The sequence below is a fragment of the Spinacia oleracea genome, chromosome 4 (genome assembly GCF_020520425.1).
Source record: "Spinacia oleracea cultivar Varoflay chromosome 4, BTI_SOV_V1, whole genome shotgun sequence".
Taxonomy (NCBI): Eukaryota; Viridiplantae; Streptophyta; class Magnoliopsida; order Caryophyllales; family Amaranthaceae; genus Spinacia; species Spinacia oleracea.
Window position 1 is genome coordinate 146,117,347 of NC_079490.1, and position 24,219 is coordinate 146,141,565.

The following is a 24,219-nucleotide window of genomic DNA, read 5'->3' on the forward strand; positions in this document are numbered from 1 at the left end:
TTTTTTTTTTTGTTTTTCTGTTACAATTTTCACATGATGTTCTTTTTGTAAAATAGTTATTCTTTTTATAGTGTATCAGGAGAGAGAATATGTTATTTTCAATTTTGTAAATTTTCTTTAGTTTTTTAACATTAGTGTTCTTTTCGGGTTTTTGGTTAATGTTCTTTTCGTTTACTCTATTATGTTCTTTCTGTTTAGTTTCTTGTGTTCTTTTTTGTATTTTTTTGTTTTTTGCATTTTCTTTTAATGTTTTTGCGTTTTGGTGCAAGTGCACGTAGATCTACGTGCAGGTCCCGGCACCATCCACGCGTTGGTGCAGGCGTGTGCACCGTGCTCTAGGTGCACCGGAAACAAAACGACATAAAAAACACATAAAACGCGCGTGTTTCATTAAATCTCGAGAACCAAAGAACATTTTTCTTGAACAAAAGAACAATACCCTAGAACAAAAGAACATTAAAGGCTCTGTTCTTTTCAGCTCTGTATTTCACGTTTTTTATTCGATTTGCTTTCTTCTTGCGATATATATTCTTTTAGATTTTATGTTTTGAACTCAAATTGCGAAGAGGAGAGAGAAAGTATGAACTAGGTTTTCTAAAATGGTTCTTAGAGAGAGAAAGTAGTGAAAATTCCCAAAAAATCGTTGATTTTTCTGCTTCAACATCAAATTAAATCGATTCTTCTTCTTCAAATCTGAATTCTGCAGCTAATAATCAGATTTTGGGAGGTAATTTTTCAATTTTGAAATAATAAATTCTAGGTTTTGATGATTTTGATTTTGTAATAATCGTGTGTTTGATGATTTTGATTATTTTGTTTTTGTAATAATCGAGTTTTGATGGTTTTGATGATTTTAATGAATCAAATTATGTAACAACATGCTGATTTCGTTGAAATTGCTGCTTTTGAAGATTTGGATTATGTATTTACGATTTTTTTCCCAGAAAAGAACAGTTTTACGTATTAAAAAAACATAATGCTCGTATTAAAAGAACAGTTTCTTTATGCTCGTATTAAAAGAACAGTTTCATTATAGTAGAAAAATAGACCATTTGCGTTTCATAATTTGTTCTTTCATTCTATTGTGTTCTTCTTTTTTATTATTTTCAATTTCATTTGCGTTTCATAACTTGTTCTTTTTATTTTATTGTGTTATTTTTTTTCTTAATTTTTATTTATCCTTTGTTCTTTTGGCTGCGTTCTTTTTCTTGGTTTTATACATGTTAACCTATTATTTTTTCAGATATTATGAATAATGTGCTTGATAATTCATAACAGAATGATGAAAATGATGATTCCGAATCATATATTATTGTTGGACAAGGTATTTGACTTGTTCTTTTAGTCTCTCTATTTGTTCTTTTAGTCTTTTCATTTGTTCTAATTTTTATAATATTCTGCTAAAAGAACAAAATAAAAACACGTGCATAGTTCTCATTATGCACTCTTTAAGAATTTTTCCTTTCTCCTTCTCTGTTATTCTTTGATTCTACTTCCTATTTTTTCATTTTCTATTTTTCAGCAACTATATATATAATAATTGTACTTATGAATCATAATCATTAGTCATTTTATAAATACATTTTAGAGAGAGAAAGAGGAGAGGATTTATATTCTCTCAACATAAGAGAGATTTTTTGAGAGAGAAAGAGTGAGATGGTGAGTGAAAGAGTAAAAAATGTATTTTCTCCTTATTCTCTCTCTAAAATCCTTATGAATGTTTCTCCTTTGTTGAAAAATGAGTGAATTAAGAAAAACACTAGTTCAATTTGGCTAGTTTTCGAAGCAAGAGAATATCTGGAGAGCGTGATATTTTCCGAGGATTGAGATCAGTTTTTGAAGATTTATTAAAAGATATTGATGCTCCTGGTAAATTTTGATCAAGTGTTTAAGGTACGTTTCCTTGTTCTTTTCAAATTGTAATGTTCTTTTCACAACTTTACTTTTACTGTGGCATCAACATAGTTTGTTCTTTTATATCAACGTACATAGATTGTTAAAAAAAGAACATATAATGGTTTGAAAAGAACACATAACACTTAAAAAAGAACATAGTGTTATTCGTGGTAAAAGAACAAAAATACTTTTAAAAAAAATATAGATTTAGTTTTAAGTGCATCAAAAAATCGTCGTTTCGTCTTTTTTTAAACTAGAACATAAAATCGTTTGAATAGAACAAATAACACTTAATAAAAGAACATAGATCTGATGCGTTGGATAAAAACAAAAATACATTTACATAAAAATATAGATCTAGTTTTAAGTGCATCAAAATATCGTCGTTTTTGTCTTTTTAATTAGAACACTAAGTGCTCTGAAAAGAACAAATACAACTAATAAAAGAACATGGATTTGTTGTTCTTTTCGTCCATTTCATTCTGTTCTTTTGTTTGATAAGGGAAAAGAAAATGGTGTTCTTTTTCATGTGTTTTGTTCTCTTGTTCTTTTTTTTTTGTCTTTTTCTTAAAAAAAATTTGAGTTTTTGTTATTTTATTTTTCTTTTGGTTTTGTTCTTTGTGTTTTCTAAAAGAGTTGTTGTTCTTTTTTTAATTATTTTGTGTTCTTTTTAACTTTTTAACTTTTTTACTGTTTTTTAATTTTTTATAATATTATCGATAATATGTTTATTTTTTTGTTTTTCGGTTGCATTTTTCACATGATGTTCTTTTTGTAAAATAGTTGTTCTTTTTATAGTGTATCAGGAGAGAGAATATGGTATTTTCAATCTTGTACATTTTCTTTAGTTTTATGACATTAGTGTTCTTTTCAGCTTTTGATTAATGTTCTTTTCGTTTACTCCATTATGTTCTTTCTGTTTAGTTTCTTATGTTCTTTTTGTATTTTTGCGTTTTGGTGCAGGTGCACGTAGATCTACGTGCAGGCCCCTGCACCATCCGCGCGTTGTACGGAGTAATAGCCACAAAACAATCGAATAGAACAGGGGGTTATATTGAATAAAAAAAAATGTACATGGTTAACTTAAATGACAGAGGAAAAATATACTTCCTCCGTTCCGGAAATATCGCACCATTTGTTTTTTACACTATTCACACTACGACTTTGTTCATTTGTTGTGATTCGTACGTAAGAAAATTTTAGTCATGTGAGGTCATGTTAGATTCGTATCGATAACTATTATCTAAATATTAATTTTTACAATTTTTACTTACACACGATTTGAGATATTAAAAGTCAAAATAATGATTAGAAAAGTAAAAATCAACCATGGTGCGATATTTCCTGAACGGATCAGGTATAAGGTGCACCCTCATAACCAACCTATATAGAACGTGGATTAAGGAAATCTAAAATAGTGGCCACGAATTAATTTAACAAAAAAATGATGTTGCGAAGTCATACAAATTGGGCGAAAGCTCGATTCTTGAATTTCAGCCACTAATTTGAGAACCTTCCTCCGGGCCAGGCCCACATCACTCTTTGTGCACCACAAATTAGCACTTGTTCCCTGTTTTTGTCTACTTCGTGGCAACAATGTCTATCATTCCAAACAAAGTAAAATTAAGGGGGGGTTATCTTTGTTATTTATAGAAATTATTAGATGCTTTTATTTATTAATAAAATAAAACATTAGAGGCCAAGTGGATTCCTTTCTTTGATCATGAGTGAGCATGACTAAAATATCATATTTTTGTTATCCATTCTGTGTTCAAATTTATAATCACTAAAATAGTGTGTATGATATGAATGATTGAACGACTTGGCAAAACTAAAGCGAAATGAATGGTTGATCGATTCTATGTCTATTTTGGCTGAAATTGATCTACAAAGTATTTTCCATAGTAGTCATAAAAGTTTTTTTTTTTTTTTTTTACAAAAGGACTAGAAAAGCAAACAAAATAAGAGAGCAAAATAGATCGAGAAATCTTGTGGACGGAGAACTTGAAAAGAGACCTGTGCAAGTGGCGGAGGTCAACAACAAGCCAGGAGACAGAGACTGGAGTTGTATAATAAGTAGATATCAATAGGACTAACGAGGAACAATCTGAATACAGAAGAAGCTTGGAGAAACCACGTCGAATAACCATTTGAAGAGCCCATAGACAAGTTGTTAACTCTACTTGAAGGGCTGAACCTAGAAAACACGCCTGAGCCCCACCACCTAAAATAGGCAAAAACAACGAATGTTGAACAATCCACCCAATCCCTGCTTCATTAGACGAGGATAACCAGACCCCATCAAAAGCTAGGCACACATCAAAACCAACCAGAGAAGTTGCAGACACCACTGAAAGAGAAACTAACAAATCTGGAGAAATATGATGATTCCTTAGATTCTTGAGAAAACAATGGTCATAGAGAGATCAAACTGAAGTTCAGCAAGCTCGCCATCCATCTACTAATGCTGGAAACGCACCTGGATCCAAGGTTGGATCCTAGGTTGCATCACGCAATCTCATTTCATTATGAAGAGCCCAAATGGACCACAATGTGGAGCCAAAGGGATGCAGAAGACTAGGACGCAAAGAATATTGTATTCGAAACAAAGCGGACACACCAATCAACAAAGGAACCAGAAGTAGACAGATGGCAGAAGGTAGTGAGAGGACCAGACTCCCATGCACGATTAATCATAGAGAAATCCCTGAATAAGTGGGAGTCAATCTTTGGGTGCTAAGAGAAAAAAGAACAGGAAGGGTCAACAAATATACCCCGTTAAAGAAGAGTATTTTCCAAAGGAAGACCATGACGCAAAAATTTCCATATGAAAACCTTAAATCGAGAAAGAGTACAAAGACCCCAAAACCGGATCCACTAGATATCTCAATTGTTGGTTCGGGAACTACAGGGTTAGGATTCTCAATTTCAACCACCTCATCATCATCCTCCCCAATATCATTAGCTTGCTTATCATGTATCATGCCATCTTCACCATCACTTTCTTCTCCCACATATCCCATACCTAGACCCGCAGAGTATCTTCCATCCTCATAACTAGTTTTAGCAACCTCTAAAATAGTAGTGAGAACCTCAGTATCGTACTTCCATCTACCATCTCCAGTCCCATATTTGTACCAATTAGGGGTACCATCATTATAGTGCATGTCATTGAACTTTTTCTTAAGGTCTATGTAAGGGTTCTTATGGGGCAAACAATAATGAATAATCATACTAGCCATCATATCCCTATGCCTAAGATGTGGCATATTCTTGGTTGAAGCAAAGTAGTTGCAAGCAAACTCAATCTTCTGAACATACATATGATGAGTCTCGTTATCCAGTTTCTCTAGGCATCCTAGACTTGAGAACCTAGAAGGTAGCATCTTAAATCCTGAAAATTCACAACTAAAAAGTCTTACTAACGCGTTCCCAAAGAAATTCCAACCCAAAAGGATACAATAAATAGTACGTGGAGTCAGACAATTTCAATGCACAAGTATATGTTCAGCATGAAATATGATTCAAATAATCACATAAAGCAAGATAAAACATGGTCAAAACATATACATGGCAATTAATAAATCACATAGTTACATAAAATGCATACTTAAAATAATATGCCCTTCTTAATCTACCCATTCCTCACTTGGAAGTAATAATAATTTTCGAAATTAATTAAGAATTAACTCCTAACTTAGTTGAAATTATTAAAATTAAAATCGAAAATTAATAAGAATTATCAATTAATTAAAGTAAATAAATTTTGGATATTTAATTATAAAAGAAAATCCGAAAAAAAAATCGAATAAAATGAATATATAATTCGGATTAAATTCGAAAATTTCGAATTAAAAAAAAATTCGGACAAAAATTAATTAAATTAAATAATAATCCCAAACTTTTCAACTTATTTCAAACGACTCAAAATAATTGGTATTTGACTTTTAAAATATTGAGTACTCAAAATAATACGTTTTGACTTTAGGAAAATAATATTTAAAAATCCTAAAGTTCCGCAAATACCACTTTGTAAATAGATTATTACAAAGCAGCCTTAGTCTCGGATTACCACTTTGTAGTATTACTTACTACAAAGAAGGAATGAAACTAAGCTCTGATACCACTTTGTAACACCCTAATAATTCCTTGCTTTTATAAAACTATTTTCCAACTTAAAATAAAAGAATTACTAAAGTATTTCCGCCACCGTGATAACGGTTAAGGCTAGTACCAGAATTACGCAGTGGAATTTAATGATAACTAACTTTCAAACCACCATAAATAATAATTGAGGCCTCCTACAAATTGGAACCATAACGGCCCAAAACCAAAGTATTGGAAATCCAACAAACACAAAACAAGATTAAAGTATAATTCAAACCACGAAGGCAATACGAGATTAAAATATTAAAATAGTTTCCAAAGCACAAAAGAATGATACTCTCAACCATCCCAAGCTACATGGTTTCGATCGTACTTTGTTCTATCAACCTGCTAAATTAAATCTACTCCCCAACAACGCAAGTGCAATGATGGATCATCATAGGGTCATTAAGGCGAAGGTCATGACCAAGAGACATAAAGCATGTAGTCAACAAAAGCTGAGTACTTACAAGGCTAGAGTGAAAGAAAATTATAAACATGCATCACTCGCTAAAGTACTAATCCACATGCAAAAGCTATTTAATAAATAACAAACAAATCATGAATACAAGACTCGACTCTTGACTCGACTCTTGACTCACAATTTAATTAGAATAAGCTTCGAACGGGCCAAAAGAAGTTTTCATAAAAGGAAGGGTGTTGGGAGCCCACCAAACACCATAATACATAATATAATCAATATCGGACCATACCGAGTGTCGGGCCATACCGACGGAATTCCAGCGCATAAAAAATATGAAACAACGTCTTGTATCATTAGTAGGAGATCGAGTTTTCCGACAAGTCTCCCCCCATTGTTCATACTCGAGGTATATACGTTCCAAGTGTTTTGAAGCTTGTTCTGGTTGCACTTTACGTTTATTAATATTTTATTAATAGCGAACTCGAGACTCAAACCAACATACATTTAATAAACGACAACCAAAATAATCTCATTTTAATCCTTTAGGACTTGTGATCAATAAATCAAGACGTAGTGAAATTACTACCAAGTTCCTTCTCACAAAAAGGTGAGATTCCACATCATGCCTGTTAACATGAAGGTTGTGCCCTATCACGACAAATCCTAATTCATTTCATATAAAACATTCACAACTGAACCCTACATGTGCGGTGGCTTACGTGAGCGAACCCTTCACATGTGGTATAATAAATAGTGCAACGAGGCACGAATAATTGGCTCAAAAGTATGATAGACATCCCGTACAATAGCATAACAATAAATAATCCATCCCTTGCATGTGAAACAAACCATACATGCATAAATATTGAACAACATGATTGACAATGAAATCCATACTCACAATAGTCCCAACATGCTTGTTCAATCAACAAATCAATAATTCCACTAATAATAATTCACATGATTGTTCACCAAATCACATATGAATTCACCAAGTTCACGTAATATGATTCTCATCAACAAATAATCACGCAATGTCCCTTGACAAATAATGTGGCCGCCCTAGACTTGTACGTACCTTGAATATCTAAGCGTAGGGGCCACTTTGCGAACACGATCATTCACTTAGAAATCACCTCCTATCATCAAAATAATGAAACCTTAATTATTTCCATGTTCATTAAATTTCCAACAACTTTTATGAATTATAAAACCTTGACGATAATTAGAATTTAAATCGTTCTTTAATAAATTAATCGTCTCAATTTGAAAAACTACACCCTAGTATGAAAACATACTTTTTCCACCCTTAAAATCAATAAAAATTGACACTTTAAACCTTTTTATAACTCTGAAAATATAATTGATTATCATAATTAAATCAATCACCTAATTATGCTAAGCAATTGACCCTTTAGGTTTAGGTTAAAACCCTAACCTTAATTCTCCAATAAAATCAATTTAACACCATAAAAATCAAGTCTTTATTAAATAAGTGAATCTGAAATTTCATACTTTAATAATTAAAATACGCCTCAAGAATCAAAACAAGTAAAACATCACAATACGGTGTTCACAACCGTTTCCCAACATTTTAATTATTCAAAACAATAATAATAATAATAATATAATTTGAAATACGGAATTGAAATAGAATAGGTAAGGAAGAAGAGAATTATACCAATCCGACCTATAGCACGGAACAATAACGAATTGAATGTGATTGGGCGAAAAATTGAACGAACGAACAAAAATAACACACACACACGATTTGTGTGTGTGTGCGCGCGGACAAAGAGCGAAGGCAGTAGCAGGTCGCGCAACAGCAGCGCGGAACGAGAGGGACGAGTGTGCGGGGCTAGGCGAGCAAGAGAGTGAGGGGTGTGCGTGTGTGGTTGGGCGAGAGGGGCAGCGACACAGCAGCGCACAACAATAACAACAACACGCAGCATGCAGCACAGCAAGGGGAAGGGGGAGCAACGCTGGCTGCGAGCGAGGGAACAAGAGAGTGTGGGCGGGGAGTGCGATGCACGAAGGCACGGCACGAGAAGCAGTGACGAGCAAGGCACGACGAGCATCGCTGCTTGGTTGTGTGCGGGTGAGGGGAGCCGGGCACAAGGGAGAGAAAAGAGAGAGAGAGGAGTGTTGGGCAAGAAAAGGAGGAAGGGTTTAATGAAAAATAAGGGGGATCATTTAATGAGGGGAGTCCTATTTATAGGCTCCCAAATAATGGGCTAAGCTTAGGAATTCGATATTGTGCTTAGCAATTAAATGATTGGGCTAGCTTTAGTGTTTAGAATTAAATTCTTTTGATTGGGCTCGTTTAATAAAATGAGTTGGACTTTTATTTAAAAACCCAAACCTTTAAAATTACTCGCGACTCCATTAAATTTCCCGACTCAAAAATTAAATTCGTTTCATAATTAATTAGAATAATAAATATGCTAAATAATTAAAATACATTTAAATAATATTTAAATGCGAAATAAATTCTAAAAATCATAATGCTTTATAAATATAATAAAATATATTTATAATTATTATAAAAATACGAGGTATTACAGTCAGATGAGGAAATGGTCATGTACTGTGAAATTCTGAAAAACACCATTAATGAGAATGGGCGTGGACAAGGGGTTAAGTGGTCATTAGTTCATAAGGAGTTCGAGAAAAAAATTGATGCAAAATGCTCAATAAAAACTTTGAAGAATAAATTTGATCACATGAGGAGAGAATGGCGGCTTTGGAAGTTCTTGAAATGAGGAGAGGGGAAACTGGTCTTGGATGGGATCCCGTGACGGGAAAAAGTCAAGCACCAAAAGAATGGTGGGAAAGGAAAGTTAAGGTTAGTACAATATCATTAAAACATATTAATCCTAATTTATTAACGTGTTTATACAAGTTAAAAAATTTAATATTAATTTTACTTGTGTAGGAAAAACCTGAAGCAAAAAAGTTTCGAAATAAAGGATTACTTCCCGAGTTAGAAGAATTGTGGAATAACTTATTTCAAGATGTATATGCTATAGATGCAGATGTTGTGTCAACAAGTATTGACCCATCAAGAGTGAATATAGTCAATTTGGAGGATGAAAGAAATGATAACAAAATCAATGAAAATTATGAGAGTGGAAATGACGAGGTTTACCCTGACTACTATCCTAGATTGGATAATTTGGAAAATCAAGAGCAGGGTTTTTATACCACTTTACTAAGTGATGTTACTTTTCAAGTACCTAATCTTTCTCTTAGAGGTGATTGTGGTACTGTACCCAGTTTAGGCCTTGATGGTGGTTGTAATACTCAAGTTCCGAATTAAGGTCCATCCAACCTAGAGGAGAGCAGTGATACCAGAAATGGGAAACAACCTCAAAAGTGTGGTACAAAGATTACAAAGCTCATCCCAATGAAGCGTAAGGGAAGACAATCACGTTGATCAGCTAAGCTATCTAGTCACATTGGAACCATGGTAAACAATTGTAATCGAGCATTAGAATTGATGGAGTCATGCACTAATCCTTCTATTGATGAATCATATTTGTATAGGGTATTTTAGGTGCATTTAGGTTTCATTTCTAGGCATTCGTCTCATTTTAGTTGCATTTAGAGTCGCATTTGCATAAGTTGTCGTTATTGTACTCTATTACGCCCCGTTCGTGTTTTCTCTAATATTTCAGGTGATTTTACGATCATTTGGATGCTTTCAGAGTGTTTAGAGTTAATTTGGCTGATGAACTGGTGGGATGTTGACTTGAGGATCATTACATGTCTCTAGGAATAATTTTGAGTCAACAACGAAGCTAAACGTTATTTTCTAAGTATCAAAACGGACAAGCGTTCACTCTTTTGATGATATCTCAAGTTCTCTATATTGGAATGAGATGATTTTGATTGGTCTAGAAAGTAAACTTAAAGAGCTTTCCAACGATAGGTCATACGTCCCTAGGGGCATTGTAGAACAAGAGTTATGACATAAACGCTTCGCCCAACAATGCAGCGAGGGATCACTCGCCTCCTGCGAGGGATGTCCCTTGCGCTAGTCCCCTTGCTGCCCACACCAACTCGTCGCGCACCAGCATCCCAGCGAGGGATCACTCGCGGCCAGAGAGGGATCTCGCGCTGCCTTCCATCGCGCACTAGCATCATCCCAGCGAGGGATTACTCGCGGCCAACGAGGGATCTCGCGCTGCACTCCCATTGCTGCTCCCTCCGTATGCCCAGTGAGTAACTTAGTCGACCTCGCTAGCGAGCAATACCTCTCGGCCAGCGAGGGATCACTCGACGCCCAACGAGCGCTGCCCCATTCCGTGCGCACACTCATCAAGCTTTTGGCGGTTTCATTGCCACATCATCGTTCCATCGACCAATCATTGACGACTTCTATTTTTTATTTTCTTATTTATTTATTTATTTTATTTTAGAAAATAGGACCTATAAATACTTAAGGGAATTAATTTATTTTCCCTCATGTTATTATTTCTTTATAATTCTCAATACACGCTTAGTTTTATTTTTCTCTCTTCTTCTTTCATGAACCCTAGTTTTTCTACATACACCATTAATGTAACTCCTTTAGGTATTATTGGTTTCTTTCTTTATTTTATTTATTGCTTTTAATTATATTTTCATTCATAGACTTAATTTTCATTATTTATTTCATGGTTGAGTAGATTGTTTCTAGGGTTTGGGAATCCATGTTTATATTATGAATCTTTATTATTATTGTTGATGTTTCAATATTCATTGATATTTCTAGTTTATTAGGTTTATATCTTTAATCTTTGCAATCTGATCAATTGTTTGATTAAATCTTGCTAATAGAGTTTAGAATCGAAAAATCTACTTTTAGAGGCGTAACTACAACTAGCAATTATGATTAAGTTAGCGACCTTACTACATATGTTGAATCGAGAGTGTTAAGACCCGAGCATAGGATTAATTCGTGCTCTAGATACTTTGAATACTTGGATTGTTGATGATGTTTTGATTGATTTTGAACTATGAACATAGTGAACCATTGCCCTAGATCTTTTAGTTTATTTTCCTATTTATTTTAGTTTAAACCTTCAATCCTAAATTTTGTGACATTGTTATTTTTGCCATACCTTGAAAGCTAGATTTAAATAGCCATCTCTCTGTGGATTCGACCCTGCTTACCCTACTACATTGTTAGGAGGTTTCGTTAGAATTTTATTTTTGACGGGTGTACGACAGCCTATCAAATTTTGGCGCCGTTGCCGGGGAGACGGTTTTATTTTTCTTTTTAGCTTTTATTTTTGGTGAGGCTACATTGTATATATATTTTCGTTTGTGTATAAAATTTTCCCTTTTTTAATATAAACTGGCTTCTATTTGTTTTCCTCAATTTGATAATGAAGTGTTTTGGAGATATTATTATAGGCTCGGAGGTTTTCTTGGTCCAAATCATATTTTTGAACAATGGGAACTATGTTTGGTGATTTATGAAGGATTGAATGAAGATTTGGTGTTGGATTCCATGAGTATTTATATATTTGTGGAGAAGACTCCAGAAGAGAGTTGGAATTTGATTGAGAAATTAGCTAGAGATACATATGAGTGGGAGATGACAATGTACTTGATGTTAATGATTCTAGAAATATCGAAAATTCAAGAGTAGCATCCAAAGAAATGCAAGTGAACCGTGACAACATTGCTAGATGTTATCAATATTGGTTTTTGTATTTAAAATATTTAGATTCATAACATCACGTATTATATAGATACTACTAACTTTTGTGGAGTAATACATCAACCTATATCTATCTATACTATATATTAAAAGGCGTTTGATAAGCAAGCCTATGTGCCACGTGGCACTCACACTAATCTCACTTCAATGTTCCATGTCATACACAATTATTTAAAAATGATAAATATGTGTGGTACCACTACGACAGAAAATGCTTTTAAAAGCGCTTAATAATGCTTTTAACAGCGCTTCAAGCGCTGTTGATGGCTCCGCTATTAAAAGTAAAAGGTACGTACCTTTAATAGCGCTTTTTAAAAGCGCTGTCATATGTTATATTAGGATAATTCAAATGTTTCTTTCATAGCAATTTATAAGCGCTATTAAAGAAACGCTGTAAAAGATTTACCGCCAACTTTTAAATTATTTTATAATAGCGGATGTATATGAAGCGCTATTCTCATGTTGAATTTCATGGGGGTTTAAGCCATGTGGTTGAATTTTGTAATGTGGGGGTTTAAGCCCTGTTGTTGTATTATTTTAAAGTGTGGGTATAAGCACCGGCCATTCAAATTATTGCACAACTATTAAAATTTGATTGCGAAATTGTCTAATTTGGATTTGCTAATGTAGAATTTCGTGGGGGTTTATCCCTGTTTCTGAATTTTGTGAAGTGGGGGGTTTAAGCACCAAAAAAGGGAAGAACATGAGCAAATATTAATATGATCTGTGTTTTGCTAATTTCAATAACCAAAAAAAATGAAGTTGTTAATTGCAAAAGGCTTGAATACAGGCTGAATAGAGTCCAACAATAGGGATACATATGCTTTGCTGCTGTTTAAGACCCAGTTGATAGTTTTTTGAAGTGTTTAAAATCTAATGAGCAAATGAGCAACAGTTGTTTTCGAGTTTTAATTTAAAGTAGGTGCTGATAAAGTAGCAGTAGATGCTGATAAAGTAGTTATTGTTTGTGCTCGAGTAGTTATCAAATGAGCAAGAGTAGTTATTCACGGTTTGTGGAAGCAATTTGCTGCTACTGGCGCACCCATCGTTAGGATGCTTTGTGAGCTGATACCGAGCTGTTTTTATTCGTTTTTTTCGGGTATTAATAATGCCTATTAGCTCAATTGGTAGAGCTTTGTGCGATTGCACAATGGTGTAGGTTCGAATCCTACATAGGCAACTCTTTGTATTATGTTTATGATATCAAAATGAGCAAACTTTTAAAAAAATTTGCTCATTTGTGTAAAATATCAAAATGAGTAAAAATATTTGCTAATTTGTATAAAATTATAAAAAATGAGCAAATTTTTTGAATGTTAAGTAATATGAGATTTTATAAGTATTTGCTCATTTAGACACAATATTATAGTTTCGATTTTACATTTTTGCTCATTGTGTCGAATGAGCAAATATTAAAATTCGGAATTTAAAGTTTTGTTCATTGTGTCTAAATGAGAAAATATTAAAATCCGAACTTTAAAAATTTTCTCATTGTGTCTAAATGAGCAAATATTATAGTTTCGATTTGAAAATTTTGCTCATTGAGTCTAAATGAGCAAATATTAAAGTTTGGATTTTAAAATATTGCTCATTGTGTCTAAACGAGCAAATATTAAAATTCGAACTATAAACTTTTGCTCATTGTTTTTAAATGAGCAAATATTATAGTTTCAATTTTAAATTTTTGCTCATTGTTTCTAAATGAGCAAATATTAAAGTTCAGATTTTAAAATTTTGCTCATTGTGTCTAAATGAGCAAAATATTAAAGTTCAGATTTTAAACATTTGCTCATTGTTTTTAAATGAGCAAATATTATAGTTTCGATTTTAAATTTTTGCTCATTGTGTCCAAATGAGCAAATATTAAATTTCGGATTTAAAAGTTTTGTTCATTGTGTCTAAATGAGCAAATATTAAAATCGGAACTTTAAACGTTTGCTCATTGTGTCTAAATGAGCAAATATTATAGTTTCGATTTGAAATTTTTGCTCATTGAGTCTAAATGAGCAAATATTAAAGTTCGGATTTTAAAATTTTGCTCATTGTGTCTAAATGAGCAAATATTAAAATCCGAACTTTAAACTTTTGCTCATTGTGTCTAAATGAGCAAATATTATTGTTTCGATTTGAAAATTTTGCTCATTGAGTCTAAATGAGCAAATATTAAAGTTTGGATTTTGAAATATTGCTCATTGTGTCTAAATGAGCAAATATTAAAATTCGAATTTTGAACTTTTGCTCATTGTTTTTAAATGGGCAAATATTATATTTTCAATTTAAAAATTTTGCTCATTGTTTCTAAATGAGCAAATATTAAAGTTCAGATTTTAAAATTTTGCTCATTGTTTTTAAATGAGCAAATATTATAGTTTCAATTCTAAATATTATATTTTCGATTTGAAATTTTTTGCTCATTGAGTCTAAATGAGCAAATATTAAAGTTTGGATTTTGAAATATTGCTCATTGTAGCAAATATTAAAATTCAAATTTTAAACTTTTGTTCATTGTTTTTAAATGAGCAAATATTATATTTTCAATTTAAAAATTTTGCTCATTGTTTCTAAATGAGCAAATATTAAAGTTCAGATTTTAAAATTTTGCTCATTGTGTCTAAATGAGCAAAATATTAAAGTTCAGATTTTAAACATTTGCTCATTGTTTTTAAATGAGCAAATATTATAGTTTCGATTTTAAATTTTGCTCATTGTGTCTAAATGAACAAATATTAAAGTTCGGATTTTAAAGTTTTGTTCATTGTGTCTAAATGAGCAAATATTAAAATATGAACTTTAAACTTTTTCTCATTGTGTCTAAATGAGCAAATATTATAGTTTCGATTTGAAAATTTTGCTCATTGAGTCTAAATGAGCAAACATTGAAGTCCGGATTTTAAAATTTTGCTCATTGTGTCTAAATGAGCAAATATTAAAATCCCAACTTTAAACTTTTGCTCATTGTGTCTAAATGAGCAAATATTATAGTTTCGATTTGAAATTTTTGCTCCTTGAGTCTAAATGAGCAAATATTAAAGTTAATCTGTAATAATCCTGCTCCTCCTAAGAGTATTTTATTTGTTGGCTGACTGTGCTAGGTAGATTACCAACTTATGATAATCTCTTAAAAATTGGCGTGGTGTGTGAGCCACTATGCATTTTTTGCAAAAAAGAAAATGAGAATGTGTCTCATTTATTCTTTCAATGTGAGTTCACAGGAGGTATGTGGCAGGAAGCTTTAAGGTGGATGGGTACTACTCGTTGCCCTTGTGATTGGCAGTCAGAGCTTCAATTTATGTTTCATCATTTTAAAAAAAGTTCTGGATTTCACCAGTTTTACAAAATGATTCTCAGTGTAGCGGTTTACTTGGTTTGGAAAGAAAGGAACAGAGAATATTCCAGAGGCTCCAGATGAATAGCGTTGAGCTATTGAGGCAGATTCAACTTATGTCCTACTTAAGGTGTATGCAGAAGCCTCTTCTTGCGGGTCTTGTTCCTTAGGTGGTCTTGGTTGTGTTCTTCTTTTCTGGTTGTAGGTTGTTGTTGTTACAGTCAGCTGCTAAGTTCTTTGTGTAGCTGCTGCGTTTTATTTTCAGTGTGCAGTGTGTGGTTTTGTGCTTCCGTGCTGCTGTTTTTTCTTGTTGTGTGGAGTATTGCTGCCTGTACAGTTGGGAGTACATGTTTTTGCTGGTGGTTGTTCTAGTGTGGCTGCTGCCTGTCCGTCTGTTGCTGGGTTAGACTGCTGGAATGCTTGCTAGCTGCAGTTCTGCTTTGAGCAGGCTGGCCTGTAGGTACTGCAGGCTTGCTGTCTGCTGTTTCTGGCTTTCTGCAGGCTCCGTTAGGTCGCTGGTGTCTCTGCAGGGTTCTGGTTATGGTCAGTCGTTTGCTGCAGTGGGTTGTGGGTTGCTGGCTGTAGGTTGTAGGGTGGCTTCCCTCTTGTAGCTTATGTTTGGTTGTTAGGGAGTGAGTTGTACTCCTCTAACGTTTTATGTCGTTTCCTTGTTTGGTTTTTGTTTGTTCCTACCTTTTGGTAATAACATTTCGCTACTTTACCAAAAAAACGACATAATAGCTCAAAAAGAACATGAATTGATAAGAAGTAAATAACATTAACCCAAAAGTAAATAAAACAATACAAAAAGTAGATATTGACCTACGTGGGATTCGAACCCACATCTTTTGTGGATTTGCACAATGCTCTACCTATTGAGCTAGTAGGCTAGTGTTTTTAAATAGAATCAAATGAGCAAAATAAATTTTACTCATTTGTGCAAATGAGCAAAATAAATTTACTCATTTGTGCAAATGAGTAACTTTTTTGCTCATTTGATCAGATGAGCAGAAAACTAAATATGCAAATTATCATACCTGCTTAATAAAATACATGGCATTTAGCTAGGGACTTGAGGACTTCAATGAATTTCCTTATCAGTAGTCTTTTATTTTGAAAGTATAATACATAGTATTAGAATTGTTAGTATAAATAATTTTCAGGAGTAGTAGTTACTTGAGAAGGATCCCCTGCTTCCTTATCCCTAATCCTACTTGCATCTGTCGCAACTTTCTTGCCTTCTTCAGCATCTTCTTTCACATGTTCCTGCAAACCATCTTGCTTCTCAGCTGGCTTTTGTGGGCGCTGCTTCCCTGCTACATCCGCAACTTCATTAGAGGTCTTGTCTACTTCACTTTCAGAACATCTAAATGCAATTAATAAAAACATCTAAATGCAATTAATAATTTCAGAACATTAAACGAAGGTTAAATCTCCCAAATTACACAAAATATGACTGTTAAGGCTTGCTTGCTACAAAACTCTTCCTGCTACCATGATTTTCATCAAACGTCAACACTCAAGAATCTGCCTACACCAATTCTTGCTTGCTGTATGACCTACAACAAGAACATGATTCTTGATGTAATGCCACAAGTAAAAATCTCAATAATGATATGAATGATCTTAAAATAGTAAGCATTTCAGTATACTCTCATGATCTATCCTACTCTACATACAGATGTATGATCTATCTGGCTTATTCTGTACACATACGCGTAACATCATGCTCAGACGTTAATCTATTCTACCTGTTATCCTTATCCGAACACCACACAATTTCTATACCATTAACACTATCAAATCCCTTGTAAACTCTCTTATAAAACCCTACTACCCCGTGGGATCTCTCTCGACAACAATTACTTATCAAAGCCATTACTAACAGCAAAATTAGAACTAGAAATAGAATTGTAGTTGAATGGTTGATGATTTCTAGAGGAAGTTTTCTTGAACAGTAGTATAATTGTTCGTTGCCTCTGAGACAAGGTGTATCCAAACTGATTACTTACTCCGTAACACACAACATACCAAACTCAAACCATAGCTCACAAATTACCTAGTTCCTTAAGTTCATAGTGACTCCAATCAAATCCTTCTTTTCTAACATCTATCAACCTCATTTAACTGAGATTTTCACAAAACAAAAACTGCTATACAATGACACTAATTCATGACTATGTCGTTGCTAAAATTATATTTCCAACCTAAGTTTACCTTAAATTGTAAGCAATTCGATCTCTCAAGGTAATTGCTCTCTTTTTTATATATAGCTCATCATATTTTGCGAAAATTGTATACAACATCTCAATCCTTCAATTTCAAATTCTAACTTTGATAATTTACTTAATTGATACTGGAAAACATTAACAAAATACTTGAGAAAAGCACAGATACAAGCGAAAACTAAAGACAAACGCACAAGTAGAGAAATGAATGAGAGGATCAAATCGGGACACTTCGAGTTTAATTGGGACTCAAATCAATGCAAATATCAATTGTTTACTTCAAATTGAACCCGATCTCAATTCAATTCAACCAAAAATTTAATAAAACCATAAAATTTTAATAAAACCCTAAAATTAACTCACAATAGGAGAAGGCATAGATATGGTGGCGGTCGGCGATCGTAGGGTGGAGATTGTGGCGGCGCGATGGATGATGGCAGCGTGAAGATGGTGCCGACGTGTTGGTTGCAGCTGGTGAGGAGAGAGAATCGAGAAGGACAGGAACAATGGAGGAGAGAGAATAAGCTAGGAGCTCCTGAGAGGAAACTTGCGAGGAGAGAGAAAGGAAACAGTCAGGAGAGAGAAAATAGCTGTTATTTTGTTTCATGATGATGCCGAATGTTTTTTTTGCAATATTTACAATAATGCCATTACTAAAACGCGGTAGTAACGGTTAGATCTAATCTTAGCGAACGCACGAGATTGCTTCTCATTCTTCTCATTTTAAGCTCCCTTCTCATTTGAGTGTATATATATATATAATATTTCATCTTTGCCACAAAATAACACCATATACTGAAAAATAGTAAATAGTTGAAAATTAATTTCCAAAACTCAATTAAAAGAATTTTGCAATGTCACCCTAGTAAAACTGATTACATGGATATAAAATAAAATTCTAAACATTAAACTAAGTAAAATACATTAACTTAATAGTCTTATGTTTGTTGATTCCTTCAACATAACCTAGCTATACAGTTGTTGAACAACATGGTGCACCCATTCGCTTCTTACTTCGTCAATCTGCTCTGTCATAACTTGAAAACTGACAATCTGAAAAGTAAAACAATGGGGTATAAGCATTCATACATATATAGAAGGAAAGAAACCCAAAATAATTACTATTACCATAAACAATAAGTGCCATACATGAAGAAAAAAATTTTGAACTTCACATTATAGGAATAGATTATGATGCCGTTGGAAAAGAATTGGGATAATGCCTTGCTGATTTACAGGGTCGTCTTAAATATTTTAGAGGTCCTATGCTATTCACAAAAATTGGGCCCCTAAATTTAAAATATGTCCATTTTTTTCATTTTAATTATGTTTTTTTTTTTTTTTTGACATGAGCTTAAACAAACAAACTAATGACAACTAGAAAGAGACGGAAAATTAATAAAGGACAAAAGAAGAGTAGAAGCCGTTGTCGCCAGGTCATGAGCATGTTGAACTCGTTCTCGATCTACCTTGTTGACGCAACACCAGTTAAAGTTTTTGGCAATCCTTCTAATTTCAGCAAGCGTCCAAATGAGTTGAATGTCTGTCACATCATCCGATCTTAGCAAATCAACCAGTCGTTGAGAGTCTGAAAAAATTGTAACTCTTCCAATCCCAGCCTCAGCAGCCCAACGTAAGATAAGAAAACATGCCGTAACCTCTGTCTGAAGAGCAGAATCCGCAGAACCAAATTGAGCTCCTCCTAGAATTCTATCACTCGGAGTATATTGGTTGTCAAGACACCAACCCATACCTGCATTCCTAGTGTTTTTGTGCCACGAACCATCAATCACGATGGTACTAATTGGACCATGATCTTCCGCTCCAACTAAAATGACCCTCGAAAACCCTGGAGGAAAAACAGAAATCCCCTCTGATGTATGCATAAACCTTAAAAAAGGTTTACGTTGATCTTGCAGAATTCCATGTTGATCCAGGCCAATCTTAATGAAAGCGAGAACAGCTGAAACAGTAGTAGCTTCCTTCCTAAAAATGCGGTTATTCCTAGATAACCACAAACCCCAAAGAGTACTAATAAAATAAATACATCTTGGGCTATTCTTGCCATCCCGACGTTGGAATAGTCGGATATAAAACAGAAACCACTCTTTGAAAGACATAGTTTCGTTGAATTCTGAATGGATTACTAACGCTCCATTCCTCCAAACTTGTTGCGCTAAATCACAAAACCGGAAGAGATGTTGATTATCTTCATCCCCCATACCACAAAGATCACACATCATAAAAAGTTGAATACCTCTTTGCCCAAGATTAACCTTAGTAGCGATACCATTATGAAGAAGTTTCCACAAGAACAATTTCCATTTAGGAAGAATGTTCATAGACCATAAGGTCTTGAAATCACCATTCCCTATATCAAAGCCAAGTTTATTTGCAACTTCTGTTGCTAGCATAGCGTAGGCTGTTTTAACTGTTAGATTCCCCGATTTATGAAATTTCCAGTAAAGGAAATCTTCAGCCTCATCAGAAGGAAGTTCCATACCTACTATTCTTCGAGCGTCGGAGAACTCGAAACAGGAATTAATTTCCCCATGATTCCAACCCGAACCCGCAGGAAGGATGAAATGATGAACCTTCCAATCCTTAGCCTGCCTGAGAGTAACCGTAGAGCTAAAAACGGGTGTATCACCATTCACCCATTTATCTCTTCCTGCCACAATCTTCTTCCCATTACCAACTTTCCAAATACAACCTCTAAGAATGTGGTTGCTGGCTCTTCCAATTCCTCGCATACCCAAAGACAAACCACGACCAACCAAAGAAGCTTGAATTCCAGTCTTTAGGGGTTTAACAATTTTTTTATTAACAACCTCAGCCAACATAGAATTGGGTTTACTATGTAATCTCCAGGCTAACTTCATAAGTAAAGCTTTATTAAGGCAAGACGAACTCCGAATTCCCAAACCCCCAAGCCCTCGAGGTAAATGTAGAATGTTCCTCTTCACCCAATGCATACCCTTGCTAGCTTTACCAGCCCAAAAACCTAGTGATAATAGAGTCCAATTTCGTCGTAATCGACACAGGAACTTCCAAACAACTAAAAACATGAGAAGCCATAGCTATTAGAACTGAATTAATCAAGACTAATTTTTGGCTTTGAGATAGGCAGCACGAATTCCATGCGGAGATTTTCCCTGCAACCTTATCCACTATAAATTGGAAATTAGTGTGTTTTTTCCCCGCAAGATCAATTGGAACCCCTAAATGTGTTCCAAAATTCTGGACCAAATCCATTCTCAAAATGTCTTTGAAATTTTGCCGCTCAGCTGGGGGGGTATTAGGACTAACTTTAAAGAGGGATTTTTGCGCAAATTTAGTTGTTGACCAGAAATCCCACGAAACCGTTGGAGGATCTTAGAAACAACAGAACAACTATCCTTAGTAGCAATGAAGAAAAGAAGAGCGTCATCCGAAAAAATAGGTGGGTCATTTGCGGGGTTCCCCTTGTTATGTTAATACCTTTGAACTGCTTTAAATCATTTCCTAATTGAAGCATTCGAGACAAAATGTCCATGCAGAAGAGAAAGAGAAAGGGGGATAAGGGATCACCTTGACGAATTCCGCAATTTGGTCTAAACTGATCTGAAGTATGACCATTGATTAACACTTTGTAAGATACTGTTGAAATACACTGATAGATTAACTGAATCCAATGTTGCGGAAACCCATACGCTCGTAGAATTTGAAGAAGAAAAGCCCAGTGCACTCTATCACATGCCTTGCTCATGTCAATCTTTAACGAAGCAAGGTAGGTCCCCCCTCGACGATGCCCATTAATTTTTTCGATAACTTCGTGACTCAGAATCTGTCATGAATCTACCAGAGATAAACGCATGTTGAGAAGGTGAGATAATGCTGGGAAGAACCAATTTCAACCTTGCAACCATACACTTTGAAGCACACTTATACACTGTATTGCACAAGCTTATTGGCCTTAGATGCCCAGTATTTTCTAGAATATCCCGCTTTGGAATCATAACCAACAAGGAATGATTCCATTCTTTGAGGAGGTAACCTGTCTTCAAGAAACTACGAACTGCTTCACAAACCGAAAAACCCACCCTAACCCAATGTTTTTTAAAAAACCAGCCGTAAACCCATCTGGACCTGGAGATTTTGAATCATCCATAGCAAACATGACATCCTTAATTTCTTTATCAGTAAAGGTGTGTTCCAGCATAGAGACATGAGCATCTGTGAGACGAGGCAAATCTAACTCCCTTATAACCATCTCAATATCGTCATTATGTGGTAGAGCACGATCGCAATTGAAAACATTCTTAAGGGAATCAACCACTAGTCTCTGAACTTGCTGTTGCCCCTCAACCCATGTACCATTTTGATCTTTAAGAGTCAATATTTCATTCTTTTTCTGTCTGACCTTAACCCTAGAATAAAGCAGCGATGTTGGCAAATCCCCTTCAGCCACCCAACGTTCTTTCATTCTTTGCTTCCAAAATTGAACCTTGATAGACGCTTCAGAGAAAGCATTGTCAACTTTGTCAATATATTCCTCCCCTTGGTGTATATTCTTCACAGATGAACCAATAGTATTAAGGTTTTCATTCATCTTTCTCCAGTTGACACCCCAAGATTTTTTATTCTTAAGACACCATGACTTAATTTTAAGACGAAGGGTAACTAGCTTTCGAGAGAGCAAAAACATAGGAGAACCTTGAATATTAACTTTCCAAACGTCATCGACTAACTTACAAACTTCCACAAATTGAAGACACCAATTTTCAATTTGATATGGTCGCGTTTTCTTTAATAAAACTACATCATCATTGTAAACAATTGCTGAATGGTCTGAAGCAATAAGTAGTTGGTTGGATATTTTACTGTCCGGGAAGGTTACAAACCATTCATTCGTCATATAACCCCTATCTAGACGTTCCATAATAAGATGCCCAACCTCTCTTTTGTTAGTCCACGTGAATCTTGGTCCAGAAAAAGGAATTTCAAGAAGGTTACTTTGTAAGCGAAATTGGTTAAACAAATCCCAACCTTCAATTACATTCCTCCCCCCTAATTTATCCTCAAAACGTTCAACTTGATTAACATCACCTAAAATTAAACATTTTGGATAAAAAGAAAGTATTTGTAACAATTGATCCCAAACTCTCTTCCTATCATCAACGAGAGGCGCTCCATAAAGAAATACTACATATGATATATTTCCATTAACTTCAACGATTTTACAAAGTACAAAATTAGGGGATCTTTGAATACAAGATATAACAAGGCTACTCCAACCTAAAATAAGTAACCCCCCACTACTTCCTACAGCATCTACCCCATTACAAAAGTTTGGATTTGTACAACTAAACAAGTTTGCAGCATCAGAGACATCCATCTTAGTCTCACACAAAAACAAAAACATTGGCGAATGTACACGCAAAAGCCAGAAAACATATGGTAATTTAGGTGAGTCAATGCCATTTAAACCCCTACTATTCCAGCTTATTGCTTTCATGGAGGTGAAGAAGGCAATGCCTTCGCTTGATTAACTGATGAAGATTGATCAGAAGAGGAGTTGTAAGGCTGAATAGAAGTTGCTGATCTGCTACAGATATGAATAGCACCTGACAACCCAGTTCGAATTTTTTTTACAAAAGGCAGGAAGAATTTGTTTCTTCACTCTCTTGCCTTTACCAGATAGCTTGCCTCGAGTACAACCAGCAAGAAGGTCCTTTTGAACCTTAACTTCCAAATCTCTAGCCATGTCTAAGTCTGATACACATTTTGATTGTAACACAGGCACATTCTTGCGTCGAACCCAACGGTTGAAACCACCTTTAAGATTCAATCTCTTAAGTCTAAGCTTCCTTCGTTTAAGCTGCCAATCGGTCTCACAGTAGAGACGTTGAGATGGTAATTCCTTGATAGAACTACCCCTTTCACTTTCATAACCTTTTGGCCTAGAACGTTTCTTTGGCCAGCTTGCCTCAATCTTCGAAGCCAAACTAGCGGTAGGAGAATGAACTGAATTATTTGGGACAGATGGTGTTGAAGGATCGCTGGAGCTACTTATTGTAAACACCTGCACATTTTCTATATTCAAACCAGAACTAAACAACACAGGGGGTGGTTTAGGAATCAACAAAGGAGCTGGAATCACAACATCAACACTTCGAAGAGCCAAACTCTCAGAGAACCTTCGAGGTTGATTAGAGGTAACTGGTAGAGGAGGAGAGTTGATATAGCCACTTCGTGGATTGGGAATAGGTGTAAAAACTCCCTCAAATAATAATTGAGGTCTACCTTCAACAAATCCTCGATCAGGAACATTAACTCTTTGCAAAGAGCACTGGTGAACTTGGTTATTATTAACCGATGTCTGCTCATACGGAGCAGCTGGCAGATCAATAGACGGCACAACAGGAGCAGTAAGCACTGAAGTATACATTGGTTCAATTGGAGCAGTAATCACAGGAGCAATGGCAGTATCTAGCTCCTCAGATGCAGC

The 24,219-nt window shown here is 34.7% G+C and overlaps 1 protein-coding gene across 1 annotated transcript; it reads right to left on the reverse strand.

Annotated features, from left to right (window-relative positions):
• Nucleotides 1-16,644: 16,644 nt before the first annotated feature.
• On the reverse strand, nt 16,645-23,106 carry LOC130471996 (uncharacterized). The gene is made up of 6 exons (XM_056842394.1): nt 21,837-23,106; nt 21,541-21,786; nt 21,210-21,368; nt 19,199-20,787; nt 18,706-18,782; nt 16,645-16,867 (listed from the first exon to the last, which is right to left on the reverse strand). Exons 1-6 carry the CDS (start codon nt 23,104-23,106, stop codon nt 16,645-16,647), a joined length of 3,564 nt encoding a protein of 1,187 aa, XP_056698372.1.
• Between the last annotated feature and the right edge of the window lie 1,113 nt (nt 23,107-24,219).